The following is a 15,115-nucleotide window of genomic DNA, read 5'->3' on the forward strand; positions in this document are numbered from 1 at the left end:
GATATTTCTGTCAGATAGGGAGGCGGGGGAGGTAGTGGGGGTGGGTGTGGGGGGGCGCCATCAGAGGGAGGGAGAGGTCTATGAAAATGACGGATGACGGAGCAAACGGCACAGCTGTGAGCGAGGGGTGGGGGACGGGGACAGGGACAGGGGACGGGTGGGCGGGCGGCGGCGAACGACAGCCCAGTGGGTCTACCTGTCCGCCCCTCGCTCGCACACACACCTCACCGCACCGCTTGATTTGCGGGCTTCTCGGCGGGACTCTCGTCCCGGCCAGTCAGGCAAACAAGAACAGGTGCCGTCATTTTTTCTTTTTAAAAAAAAAATCACTGCCGCGACTGGGATTTGCATGCGTAATGACCTCACCGGCGGAGCTGGGAAATCTGACTTTCACAAACACAAGATCTGTCAGCGGGGGTGTACTACTCGCTGTCCTTGCTTTCCACCGTGTCTAGATTAGTCTCTGATTAAAAATCAAGCAGACACTGTAGCCCCTGCGGGACGGGTGCAGAGCACCCCCCCCTGATGTGCAGCAACATAATTGGTGTAGTACGTGCCCTCTTCTGTGGCTTTTGTGTGTTTCCCATTTGGCCTTCTGATTGATTGGTGGCCAGGGAGCAGACACAACACTGTGCGCAGGTCTGCTCTATTTGTCATGTATTCATTCCCTTTTGAACTGTGGCCACGGCTGGGCTGTGAACAGGGCCAGGTGAATGCCTGTTGAAGGCCACTTTAGACGGCGTGTTCTTTGTTCTATGCTGTCATTCGTCTGCATGTACTAGACAGCCTCCTCCCTCCGTTCATTCTCTCAGTCAGTCAGTCAGTCAGAGTCAGTCGTTGCCTCCCCAGTCATTCATTCATTCAGTCAGTCAGTCAGTCATTCGGCCAGTCAGTCAGTCATTCAGTCAGTCAGTCAGTCAGTCAGTCAGTCAGAGTCAGTCGTTGCCTCCCCAGTCATTCATTCATTCATTCAGTCAGTCAGTCAGTCAGTCAGTCAGTCTGTCAGTCAGTCAGTCAGTCAGAGTCAGTCGTTGCCTCCCCAGTCAGTCATTCATTCATTCATTCAGTCAGTCAGTCAGTCAGTCATTCATTCATTCTCTCAGTCAGTCAGTCAGTCAGTCATTCATTCATTCATTCATTCAGTCAGTCAGTCATTCATTCAATCTCTCAGTCAGTCAGTCAGAGTCAGTCGTTGCCCCCCCAGTCATTCATTCATTCATTCATTCAGTCAGTCAGTCAGTCAGTCATTCATTCAGTCAGTCAGTCAGTCAGTCAGTCATTCATTCAATCTCTCAGTCAGTCAGTCAGTCATTCAGTCAGTCAGTCAGTCAGTCAGTCATTCATTCATTCTCTCAGTCAGTCAGTCAGTCATTCATTCATTCTCTCAGTCAGTCAGTCAGTCAGTCAGTCAGTCAGTCCGTCAGTCAGTCATTCATTCATTTACAGTTTTTCTCAATTGCTTTGGTGCATTTCTCTGATCAGAATTGAAATTCTCATAACTGTTAGTTCAACCTCCACAACATTTAGTCATTTGTGCACATCATAGTAGCAGTTTCTCATTGCTTCAAACAAATTGCAAATGCTTTTGGACATCCATCAATTGCTGTCATACAATTCTCTGCAGTTTTATAACATTATCATTTGCTTATGTCATGTCAGTCAAAATGAACTATACTTTTGGATGCTTAATACTATAAAACGATTAATCCTCATGTCATTGCTTGAATCATTACATCCAAAAATGTTGAACAAGTTGTCAAAATCTGTCAAGCAAATTGTATACATTTCTTTATAATTTTTCCTGAAAATGCTTTCCATGCCATATTTACAGTATGGTACTGTACTGCAGCATTTTACAAGTGGGAAGCACTGTTATTGTACACTACAGTAATATGGGTTAAAGCAGTATATCTCTTGTTTACTGTACATTACTGTAATTTTACTCTGCACCACAGAGGATTGCAAGACAACCTCGCAGAGGTGGAAGAGGGCCCCTTTTTACTCCGCAACAAGAGGAAGTTGTATTACTGTATAATATATATAGACATAATCCCTGAGAATGAGAGGGGTCTAAATGGAGACCATCTGAACAAGTATGTTGTTGTATGGCATAATGTGCGTTTTCACCACTCAGATCTGTTTGCAGCACATGAAAGGATGCTGGTGGAATATCTCCCTCCCTACTCCCCATTCCTGAATCCAATAGAGGAGTTTTTCTCTGCCTGGAGGTGGAAGGTATATGACCAGCATCCACATTCCCAAATGGCCTTGCTAGCGGCCATGGATGCAGCATGTGATGACATCACAGCACAGTCCTGCAGAGGGTGGATTCGCCACTCAAGGAGATACTTTCCTCGCTGCATTGCCAGGGATGATATTTGCTGTGATGTCTATGAAAATATGCGGCCAGACAGACAGGAACGTCTGGATGTGAATGAATGATTTACAGTACTGTCTATGTTGTATGTTCTAATTCAGTTCCAATATGTACTGCAATATTGTTTACAGTTGTGCACAGCTCTACCCAAAGGGTGTTTCTTATGTTTGTTGTAAATAAGTTTGTATTTTTCTTTTGCACAATGCTGTGAACAAATTAGAATTGCAAAGAGCATATGCAGTAAAACATACTTATTCAGTGTCTGGTACTCATTTACCTCACTAAATACAGTAATGTGTAACCCACTGTAGATTTCAAATGGCTGTGCAAATAGTGTATAGTACTGTCGTGAGCATTTTCAGGTAGTGTCACCAAGATCTGACTTTCATTGGAAAACACTTACAGAGTGAACTGTCATAATGAAAACATGACAAATCCATTTGACTATCTTGTTCATAAACAATGGTGTCAGGGCTTTTCATTTTGATGACACTGACACTTTCATTGACATGAATACTTGCTTTTGAGGAATTAACTATCCATTTTGAGCAAGTGACACGCTTTTGCAGGTTATCAACTAGGTTTTGCAGTTTGTACTAATTGTTCTGAGAAATGCACTAACTGTTGTGCAAATGTTAATAGTGATGTGAGAAATGCACCAAAGCGACTGAGAAAAACTGTATAGAGTAGCCAGATCCTGTTGAGTTTTATCCCCTTTAATTCATTGACTTGTATCTTACTTACTTTGTTGATTTACTAAGAGCACATCCTCATACACCAAAATGACATGGGTTGGGTTAACAATGGAGACAAAAGTTTACTAAAATATGGATGGAATAGTAATATGTCTACAGTGTTGACATGTACCCATGCTGTAGAGAATGATGTCATAATGTCGAAACAAACTTTTTTGAGATTCTCAGACGAGCTACTGTATATATACCACGCACAAGAAAGATCGCACAACTCTTCATGCAAACGAGAACATCCTTAAGCATACCTTGTACACATTGGTAAACATTATGCAAACTTCTAAATATTTGCTTAGGCGAGTCCCTAAAGTAGTTGAGCTCAGCACAGTCTTTCCACGGGCAATAATGATTTAAATAAATCAACACCACTCTTCATGCATACTCAATCAATGATAGGAGCAACTCATTTAAACATTTTTCACTCAAATTGGTTCTCCCTATTGGGAGGGAGATGGAGAGACTGAGATAGATAAGCAAGAGGGAGAAAGAGAGAGAGATGGGGAGACATGGGATACGAATGAGAAATCTGAATAGAATGATTATTTTCATAATTAACTTTTGTTATGACAGGAGTCGGTCTGGGAGTTCCACATCTAATTCATCTCATTTTCATTCTCACATTCTCCCCGTCTGATTAGAGCTGGAGACTGATTGAATGGAAGATTAGTCATGCTGCCAGGCCTTTGTATGCACTGTGGCACCCTTATTACATCTGACCAAACATTCAGAGCGAAATCCCTGTTCACTCCAATGACAATAACCTACCAACCTACACACACACACACACGCACACACGCACACACGCACACACACACACACGCACACACACACACACACACACACACACACACACACGCACATGCACACACGCACACACGCACACACACACACACACACACACACACACACATACGCACGCACACACACACACACACACACTCACACACACACACACAAACACACACACACACACACGCACTCACACACACACGTCATGCATGTGCAAACACAGAGTGCCTCGCAATGTACAGTGTATGAGAAAGATTGGGATTAGGATTATTCCCCACTGCTGTTCACCAACGTCCTGACCTCTGAGGACTTTGCTTCACCTGGTGAAGTTTTTCCTGGGATCTAATACACCTTACCTGTCTGTGCTGTGAGCCAGCCCATCTTCAGCCCTGTGTGGATCTGAACCCCACCACACTACCGACCACTGTGGGGAGCTCTATCTCTGTCTCTGCCTCTACTGGGCTGCTCTCTCTCTCCCTCCTCCTACTCCTTTGGCAGTAGCGATAGCACACTGGCTTTGGACCGATGTTAGTCATGTTAAAAGCTCAGCTGGGAAGCTGGCGTCCTCTGGACCGGTGCTCCATGGCCTTAGTGTTTGGCTCCGTGGACGGACGGGCCATCTGGGTTATAGGGGGGATGCACTGTATGCCGAGCTTGATGGGTTTTTGTTTTGAGCGCTCTACTACAAGACCTTGTAGTTGTACCTTGTGTTGTTTTTTCTCTCAATTCACTTTCTGAAGATTCTGAAAGCACCGTATAGTACATGCTTCGAGAGGTGTTACAGTGAATACACATTATACGGTACCTGTGTATTTTCCAACAGTCTCCTAATACAATGTTATACCTATAGGCCTACACGATTGTATGCGTTCCCAATTGCGTGTCCTGGTTGATGCGTGAGAGAACGATAAGTCAAAAATGGAAGATATTCTATGTGAAGGTAAGTGAATTTGCGTAGTTTATTTAAAGCAGTTCTTTGTTATTAACTTTGAATTGCGTGGCGGTCAGGCAGAAGCTATTAGGCCTTCACTTTGAGCGGTTACGGTAAGGGTTCTGTCATTGATCAGGGAAGTCATTAGCAAAACATTAGCATTAGCAACAATAATTAGCAAACATTGTTGTCCATAGTTGCGATTTGAACCAGCAACGTGCAGGTTGCTAAAGCGAGCTCTTGATACCACGGTCCTCCTTCGCCTTGACTTCTGGGTAATCACATTGGCTCTCCACACCAACAGAGAGCACTGCCATTGTTGGCAGAGGCATTCACACAAACCAGACAAAAGACAAGTCATTTACAATCCCTCACAGAAAGCCGACACACGTTAACAAACACAGCCGTTTGACTATGGCTCCATTAGGGTGTTTGTCTCGTCAGCTGAGAGGGAGGAGAGGAGCCCTTGGTCGCAACAACAAAGACGGTCCCCGTAATCTGCATGCCTCCTCTCCGGTCTGAAAGATGTAGATCAAGTCTGCGTAATTATCCTCTGATTGAGTATTCATAAATGATTACGCCATTGTTTTCTCTTTAATGATGCAAATTACGACTAATTACCTTGCGTTAATGGATGCCGTGAGTCGTTATGTGCCGTCGAATAGTGCAATTAGCACAGTGTTTATCTAATGGCACCATGTATACATATCAGTCCGAATGGATGTGTAGTTAATGTGAGCATGTCCATTCGTCCTCCTCACTGAAGCAAGTTAAAAAAGAAGTTCCCTCGGTTTGATGGATGTGTTGGGAGGGAGAGGCTGGGCAGTCTGCTTCACTGAGACTCAGCCCATTAGCACCACATTATCAGGGAGGTGAGTAATACACAGCACAAGGGATATAATGCACTTCTTTTCTTCTCAGGTATTTTTGTCTAGAGTACAGCCTCGTTCTTGCAGGTCTAAAAGTTTACAAGAGCCCGGCATTTAGTCGATTATATTTTTGGCTTTGTAAAAAATATAGTTGTTGAAGAACTATTTTCGAACAAATGTATTGCAGTAGTCTCTTGTGGTCCATACATACAATATTCATCGGTGTGTAGTTAGGCACTGTTTATACTGAGCATATTTCACCTCAGGGCATAGCGTTTGTAGCCTACATTTCTTTTTCTTTTGTTGGTGGTGTAAGCACAAGAATTTACTACTTTCTTCTTTCAAAGGCAGCCCATTGATTCTAAAGAGACAAAGATGGGGATCTTTTCATAGAATGTTTGTTGTTGCCATGGTTTGTAAGTGAATGACGATTGTGACTAATAGAAGACTATACTATAAACGTAAGCCCTCCTTTATGTGCCATGATGATGCAAAAGAGCAAATAACCTTGAACAGTATTCATTTCTTTTTCATTGAATATGTGGAACATTCCACACATTCCACACTACACAAACTGAATTACATGAATACATTCACGTGAATTACATACAAGTGAAATGCTGTCCTCGATGTCAAACTGACTTTTTCAGTAAAGTGAGCTACGCTTTTTTTTCCGCCCCCATGTCCCTGCTCGCACAACCATGATGATGTCAAAATCAGCTTGTCTTCCAGATACTGTGCAGTCGGAGCGCCATGTGTAACAGTGTTGCAAACTGTTCTGTATCACCCATAATGTATGGTTGTGTATGAGTGAGTCAAACGCTAGCCTCCAACTGTGCAGGCCTCTCCATTCGCTGCCTCACACAGTAAATAGCACAGTGAGTAGCCACGGGAGTGGGTTTTATGGGATACCAGCACCACAGATATGACTCTGCTCTGGGCCATGTGGCACAAGGGACATTTACTCGTTAGAGACGAGAGACCGCCATTCTGCCTTATAGCTGAGGTGATTATTACCTTATTACGTCTATTATATTTACGTGACAGCATGTGTTGTTATTTACTACCATGCCTTATTTAGGAGTGGTTTTAAATCAGTGTGTTGTTGTTTACAATGATCACTGTTCATTTTGCTCTTACATTCTCAGGTGTGAAATTGAATTGCATGAACTATTGGTTTTGCTTTGTATGTTTATGTTGTGATTCCGCAGCTGGCACAGACTTAATTGACTAAGACAGCTGTTGCCAAACCCTATCACCTACTCCCTCCCCGAACTAGTTGCCAAATACTACCCCAGAATGAGAGAGGAAAAGGAAACAGACCCTTACCTTCGGGGGAATCTGACCGGGGAAGGTCTCGACCCTACCAGCCGCGGGGAGGCTGTGGCTCAGGAGGTAGAGCCGGCGTCTAATGATCACGAGGTCAGCGGTTTGATCCCCGGCTCCTCCTGTCCATGTGTCGAGGAGTCCTTGGGCAGGACACTGAACACCAAATTGCTCCCAATGAGCGGGCCGGCGCCTTGAATGGTAGCCTGCTGCCATTGATGTGTAAAATGTGTGTGTGAATGAGAGGCCATTGTAAAGTGCTTTGGAATAAGGCTCTATGTAAGTGCAGTCCATTTACCAACCGCCCACTCCTGAACAAACATGACAAATTTCATACAAGGAATGTGCTTCTTCCGCTAGACATTGTTAAATTGAAGCTTCTTGTTTTTATTGTGGCCTACCAAACAGTACAATACAATACAACTTCGAATAAAGTTTTGTGAGAAAACTGTCAGTTTAAATCAATTCAGTTCTAAAAATGTCCACCGCGCTTCGGTTACCTTTCATTGCAGGCAAATTTCATCAGCATTCATACAGTGGGCTGTTTTTGTGTTGTTCTTCTCTATTTGTTTATGCCCCATACTTAAAGTCTTTAAAGGGCCTTTAAAGGGCCCTAGACAAAGCACTATGAATTCTTCAATGGCTCCTGTCTCTTGCCATATTTCTCCCGGCACTTGAAGAAAACCGCTCTTTCTCTTCGCCACTCTCAATCGTGCCGTTGCAGACCCTGCCCTCAGAGGGATACGCTTTTGTGCGCCACTATATATAGCTTTAAGTACACCAGAGGGGAGAGTGAGAGTGGAGGGGACTAATGGTAGATTTCACAGCACAAACGCTTTGTGGCCTTGATGACAAGAACAAGGGTGGCTCAGGCTTCCATTGAGATCGACCGACCATGGGGATAGGACGGATCAATGAGCAAACAACGGCATGAGACGGAGAAAAGAAAAGACAAGACATCGCAAGTGGTCAATGTCATGTCATAACCTCTCTCGTTCAGTCCCACACAGCTGTGTTCCCTTGTTATAGCCAGGTATGGCAAGTTGAATAACCCTCACTGTTACCTTAAATCACCCTAACCTTAGAAGACCCTTACCATGCACGTGTTGTCATAGCGAGCAATTGGGCTGGCTAGTGTTCGCTATTAGCATTTGGTCCAGTTTGTCAATAATCAGGAGGATAATGAAATGCTCAGACAAACACTTTAGTTTAATCAAACATGGAAAGGCATGTGGAGATCAAGATCAACTGGGATTTGGTCCCGTGGGTCAGAACGATAAGCAGATGTGTGCGTTGGTCCGCACCACATGATTAGGTTTGCTTTTGTCCAGTCCAATGCTCTGTGACCTCACCACTGCAGTCCCTGTTGGTAGGCAGATCCCCCCCCCCCTAATGGCTCACATACATGGGGGGGGGGGGGTCACAGAGAGGCTCAACCCAACCCCAACGCTGTCCAACTCTGCACCGAGAGACCACCGGTACTCAGTGAACCAACCACCACTCATCTCCCAAAGGAGAGAGTCATAACAAGGCTAGACCACACTGGAAAAAAAGAAACAAATCAATAACGCTTTGTGTTAAACGTTTGTTTTGAATGCAGGCACACGTGTACGCGGATGAACACGTACACACAAACGTATTGAAGGACACCCGCGAACAAGTGCAGACCCACAAACACACAACGCACATACGCGAACACACCTAAAAACACACGCCGATGGATCTGCTCATGTGCGTAGGCGTAGCGGAAACACATGCATATTTATTCCTCATACATACATATTTATGAGTTTTGTTATTTTCCATTGTTTCTCGTGAAATTGGCAAATTACACAACCTTTACCCAATGCAAGTGTGTAGGCAGACGGTAAAAAAACAAGAAGAATGGCTGACATTTCCCTCTCCATAATCTGTGTGAACACAGCGCATGCTTGATTGACAGAGCTCGTAAGGGCCTCTTATTTTTCCAATCAGCAAAGTAATTACAGAGGAAACCTCATGGGCTCCCCCCATGTAATCTGGTCATGGTGCACTGATCCTCATCTGATAGAAGAGTGATTGTAAATGCCTACCAGATACCCTGCTATCTTCATTTAGGGAGAGAGACTGCGTCGAAGTTTGCATTGTGGATTCAAGTACTCTAGGTGGCCTCAATTCTACATAGAGACATAGAGTGGAACCTCTTACCCCAACTACTCTACAACCTATCCGTTATGTAGATTCCACTTATAGATAGATGCTTCCCATGTTGACAATCAGGCAGTACGTGCATGGCAGGAAGCGAGGCTGGTGGATGAGGCGCTAGTCGCATAAACCGAGACACTGATAAAACTGTCTGACTATGATAATACCCCCCTCCCAACGAAAACACCCTCCAACATCATCGATTTGGCACAGTTTAATACAGGTCCAGTCGTCTCGGTGAAGTGTGTAAGCCCCCCGTTAAGCTTCCCTGATTGGAGCTGCGGGCTGACTCACACAACACACCAGATGAGATTCATAATCCTAATCTGTTTCTCGAGGCCCAAATGACACTGCTCACTTAGACCCCGGGTCTAACCGACGGAGGGGCTCCGATCTCAACTCCCGCGAATGATCACCCCATTGATTTCCTCTGTCTCTCAAATTGGACCAAATCCTCATCTATCAACCGAAACAGCCTCGGACGCGATTCACCCGCTAGTTTGTGTTTGACCCGGAAAGTAAGACCCTGTGAGACGAATGAGAGAACAGAGAAAATAACAACAACGCACGGGCCACAGAATATTAATGCACACGTCAGACGGGGGAAAACACAACAATAAACATTGAAATTCTCCCAAATACATCAATGCTTGGGCGTAATGAACCCCCTGTATCTTAAGGGCATTGAAACACATATGCCTCCTAATGTCCTTTTGCCCATTTCGGTCGGAGCATTTAAATCATCATTCATTTCTGACACTGCATCCAGCCTAGGCCCGCTGAATTCCCAAGAGCCAGAACCACACAATGGCAGAGGGTAGGCAGTACCCCTGCTCCTAATAGTATATACCACACACACACACACACACACACACACACACACAAACCACACACACACACCTACAGTACCCTGTACACACACGCACGCACGCACGCACTCACACACACACACACGCACACACACACACACAAAACAAACAAAACACACACACACACACACCTACTGTACCCTTTACACACGCACGCACACATGCACGCACTCACAGACACACGCACACACAAAATACACAAAACACACACACACAAAGCCTTAGGAATGCCACTGTATTTAGTGCAGTTGGCCGATCCCCGAAGTTTGTTTGAAAATGTGTAAGGTCCATAGGTTGCTGTTACGAATTATAGCCACCTAGGTACCTACAGTACCCTGTGCCGCCTCTGACCAGAAACACTGATTCCAAACACGTTGTCCTTTCTTTATGCTCACTGGGCCGTTCTAAATTATGTCCTGCGGAAGTGTTTTAATAACAGCGCGTCTGCAGAGTTTATACCACACTGCATAAACCAGTAGTATGAATAAGTACTACAGCACCAGAGTTCTGGGTCACTTTGGTTGATAGGGTGTGGTGTACTGCGAGTATGTGACTGCAATATGCATGAGAGAGAGAGAGAGAGAGAGAGAGAGAGAGAGAGAGAGAGAGAGAGAGAGAGAGAGAGAGAGAGAGAGAGAGAGAGAGAGAGAGAGAGAGAGAGAGAGAGAGAGAGAGTGGAAGGAGCAGGAGGGAGTTTTAATGAATATGTCTGGCCAAGTTAATCAGGTACTGTTATTTTTGTGGTCAGTCAGTCATGGACGGAATCTCAATGTATGCGCTCCCCTTAAACCTAATACCATCAACTATCCTACTGTACCATGAGGCATTTACTCCCCGCTGTTCCAGTTGCTGTATTTTGTTTTATAGCATTATATTATACTGCTGACAGCTACGAAATAATAAAATCAATTTGTCTCCCCCACCAGGGGAAATTCAGCCTTTTTTCACCCTCTCGCTCCCTCTCTCTCCGCTTCACAAATGAGAGACAGAAAGTTGGGTGAAGCAAGCTGTGTCTTGCAGTCTCGCATGCTGTTTGAGAACGGAACACATCCCTAATCAATTTACCCCTTGTCTCACCGTTTTCTGCGATTATTAAAGATGCTCAGCACGCGTCTCACAGTATGGGTAAAAGTAGCTCGACTTATCACTGACATGTCTACAAGTTTGGAAAAGCACTGACGTGATCGTTATGCGAGTTTTAAAATGCCTGCATTTTGGCCACTCCCCATCATTAGTGTAATATATATTGTTTATCTGTCTGTTTTTTACCCAAAATGAGCATCCCATTATGATTGTAAGATATTTATACTGTTGACTCTGAGGAAGACGCAAGTCAAAATGTCAGTCACCCCTTTCCTCTGCAGTAGACGTGCAGACTATATGAGTGCTCCGGTGTCTTACTTTGGGTAGTCTAATGGAAATGCCCAGGTAATAGTTTTGCTATATTTATACCTAATAAGTCTGCCCAGGACTGAATATGCACTGGACTCACTGTAAAAACTCTGCACTGCACTTTATACAGTACAGGCCAAAAGTTTGGACACACCTTCTCATTCAATGCGTTTCCTTTATTTTCATGACTATTTACATTGTAGATTCTCACTGAAGGCATCAAAACTATCAATGAACACATGTGGAATGATGTACTTAACAAAAAAGTGTGAAATAACTCTAAATATGTCTTATATTTTAGATTCCTCAAAGTAGCCACCCTTTGCTTTTTTGTTGTTACTGTAATAACATATATTTTTGTTGTTGTTAATACAATATATAATAATAATATTACATATATATAATAACATATTATTATTAACACATATTATATTAAATATTATTATTATATATTTTATTAACAACAACAAAAGCAAAGGGTGGCTACTTTGAGGAATCTAAAATATAAGACATATTTAGAGTTATTTCACACTTTATTGTTAAATACATAATTCCTATGTGTTCATTCATAGTTTTGATGCCTTCAGTGAGAATCTACAATGTACCAAATAGTCATGAAAATAAAGGAAACGCATTGAATGAGAAGGTGTGTCCAAACTTTTGGCCTGTACTGTATTTATACCTAATAAGTCTGCCCAGGACTGAATATGCACTGGACTCACTGTAAAAACTCTGCACTGCACTTTATATATGTATCACTATCCAATGCACTGTTGTCTGTCCTGTGTTGTCCTGTTTTTTGCATTTGTTTTTGTATACACGTGAAAAAAAAGAAGCATAAACGCACTTACTGTAATGCCAAAGCAAATATGTGTATGCATAATGGCAATAAACGTTATCTGAATCTGAATCTGAATCTGAATAAACCCAGTTTGAAGCAGAGTTGTTCATCCTCACTGTTGAATCTTGGTCTGTATTCCTTTTCCAGGGTTAGTATGTTTTGATTTCAAATCATTTCACAGGGGCCTGGTGAGAATTCTGTCCCTGTAGATAAGCGGTCGATGTGACACATGTGCCTGTGACAGATGCCTGCGATGCATGCCTTTTCTCTTGGGTGTCTCTTTGATGGGCACCTTTCAGAATTTTCCATGAACTGATGTCAATCAGGAGTTGGAGTGCTTCCCTCGAAACTGCCTTTCGCTCCTGCCATTGTTATCTTCCACTAGCACTCAGTAGCATTAGTATCTCCTCGGTACTGGAAGGATCTGGTCTCCACAGCTCTGCGTACAGGATTCTATTCACTGCATGCAATTTAACAGGTTGATGCATTTTAGTTGGACTGTGCATAGAAGTAATGCAAAACTGGAATCTGGAAAATGCGCCCCCTCTCCTCTCTCTTTGGCTCTCCTCCCTCTGTGTCTGTCTCTCTCCATTTTTTCTCTCTCCCTAAATCTCTAAACAAACGTTCCCAACTTTCGTGTAAAGTTGCTTCTTCACAAACTGTTTCTATTCAAAGATTACGCCGTGTGATCTTGAACGCATTTAGACACTTAGCCCGTTGAGTGGTTATCTTTCTACACTGTCACTTTCTCCATATCTCAGAATAGACTTGTTTGTTGGCTAACAAACAAGTCTCACAGATCAGCAGCACAAGAGAGGGAATGGCTGCAGAATGCCAAGTATCATTGACGTCTGGAGAGGCCATCTCTAAACATGGCAGCGAGTGATAGAATCAAGACTGCTAATTGCAGAGCAAAATGTTTCTCTTGTGATTTCACCATCGCAATAATCACTCCACATGAATGAGTTTGGGCAGGAATTACTGAGAAACTTGAAATAACAAAATTAATTCTCCATTCAATTGGCATTTCCCCCCATTGGGTTGTTGTGCCTTTTCCGAACTTTACTTGTCACCCCTTTATGAAACATGACAAAAAGGCTTGTGTATTTTGGCAAACACATAATATTTTTCACACATCTATTCATCTGTCCATGTATTCAATTATTAATTGAATTCAGTCACATGGCCATTTGCAGCATTTTGTTCTCTTTTGTCAAAATAGGCAGACACAATTATCCAAACAGAGTGGCAAGAATCCAAGCGGACCATGGTGTTGTCAAGGGCAGCTTGCTTTGAATGGACAGTCGGCTACAGAAAGAGATCACTGAGAGATGGAGCCTGGCAAGAGAGGAGGATGAGAACACTGAGTTCTATTCACCTTTTCAAAGGAGAAGAAACACTTTGGAAAACACTTTACCACTTACATGTTACTTTTCACAAGCTTTTCATGCGCATATACAGTAAGCAGAAAAGGGAAAGAGAAACGTGGCAGGGTCAGTTACTTTACTTTGTGACTTCCGAGACCCTTCAGACACTTTACGGCCCCCTGTGAGAGACTATTTCAAACCCACGGCTTTTATCCCTGAGAATCACAGAAGGAGAGTGGCCTGACACGCAAGGGGGGTCAGGGTAATGCACAAGGAAGGGAACTCTGTAGCTACAGAACGGATTGTTTCCTGATATTTAAAAGCTTAATGGACAGAGACAAACTCATTTTGACACGATAGCTGCCCTGCAGATTAAATAAAAGGCCAGACGGACACAAACAATTGGGGAAATCTTGGTTGAAGGGCACCACGAGAAACCACAATGGACACATTGACATGTGCATAACCCTTTTTGCAAGTCTCAATAGACTATCAGGGACCTTTACTGTAACATTACCTCAAGAACGTGACCCTTCACTCTAACGCATCACCACCCAGGACCCTTGGTTTTTTAGCATCATTCACACATCATATACACTCACCGGCCACTATTACCTTCAAAACTGCCTTAATTCTTCGTAGCATAGATTCAACCAGGTGCTGGAAACATTCCTCAGAGATTTTGGACCATATTGACAATACATCACACAATTGTGCCAAGAGCATATCCCCCCACACCATTGCACCACCAACACCATTTCCGCCCAGAGAACTGCCGCTCACTGGATATTTTCTCTTTTTCTGACCATTCTCTGTTACCCCTAGAACAGCCTGTCTGGCATCAACAACCATGCCTCGTTCAAAGTCACTTAAATCACCTTTCTTTCCCATTCTGATGCTTGGCTTGAACTTGGGGTAGTGGTGGTCTAGTGGATAGTGAGTTGGACTTGTGATCGGAAGGTTGTGAGTTCAAATCCCGCCGGAAACCACACCACTACTAGTGTGTCCTGGGAATGTCCCTGTAATTCGTAATTGTAAGTCGCTTTGGATAAAAGCGTCTGCTAAATGGCAAAATTAAAATTAAATTAATAAATTAACTTCAGCAGATCGTCTTGACCATGTCTACATGCCTAAATGCATTGAGTTGCTGCCACATGATTGGCTGATTAGATATTTTGCGTTAGCAGTTGAAAAGGTGTACCTATAAAGTGGCTGGTGAATATATCTCTGTGAATGTTCCTCCTTCACTCCCTCATCTGGTTCACCCTGGAGATCAGATGTACATCTGGTGTGACAAAGACGCAGCATGTCTTTGTCCACATTATTCTACGGTAGCCTTCGCAGTCTGGTCCATGGAGAACCTTCAACAAAGTAATACAAAGCCACAGCTTACACAATATAAACAGAGCGCTGTTCAT

General features: G+C 43.5%; 1 protein-coding gene across 1 annotated transcript in view; it reads right to left on the reverse strand.

Annotated features, from left to right (window-relative positions):
• The window catches only part of LOC308162369 (regulator of G-protein signaling 13-like), a gene marked incomplete at both ends in the record, with an annotated part of 17,172 nt that extends 16,867 nt beyond the window's left edge, over positions 1–305 (reverse strand). The window contains one exon of the mRNA XM_080536526.1: positions 229–305. Within this exon, the coding sequence (XP_080392652.1) occupies positions 229–305 (77 nt within the window). The remainder of the gene's footprint in view (positions 1–228) is intronic.
• Between the last annotated feature and the right edge of the window lie 14,810 nt (positions 306–15,115).

Source organism: Nansenia antarctica (assembly GCF_963989245.1).
Source record: "Nansenia antarctica genome assembly, chromosome: 7".
Classification (NCBI taxonomy): Eukaryota; Metazoa; Chordata; class Actinopteri; order Argentiniformes; family Microstomatidae; genus Nansenia; species Nansenia antarctica.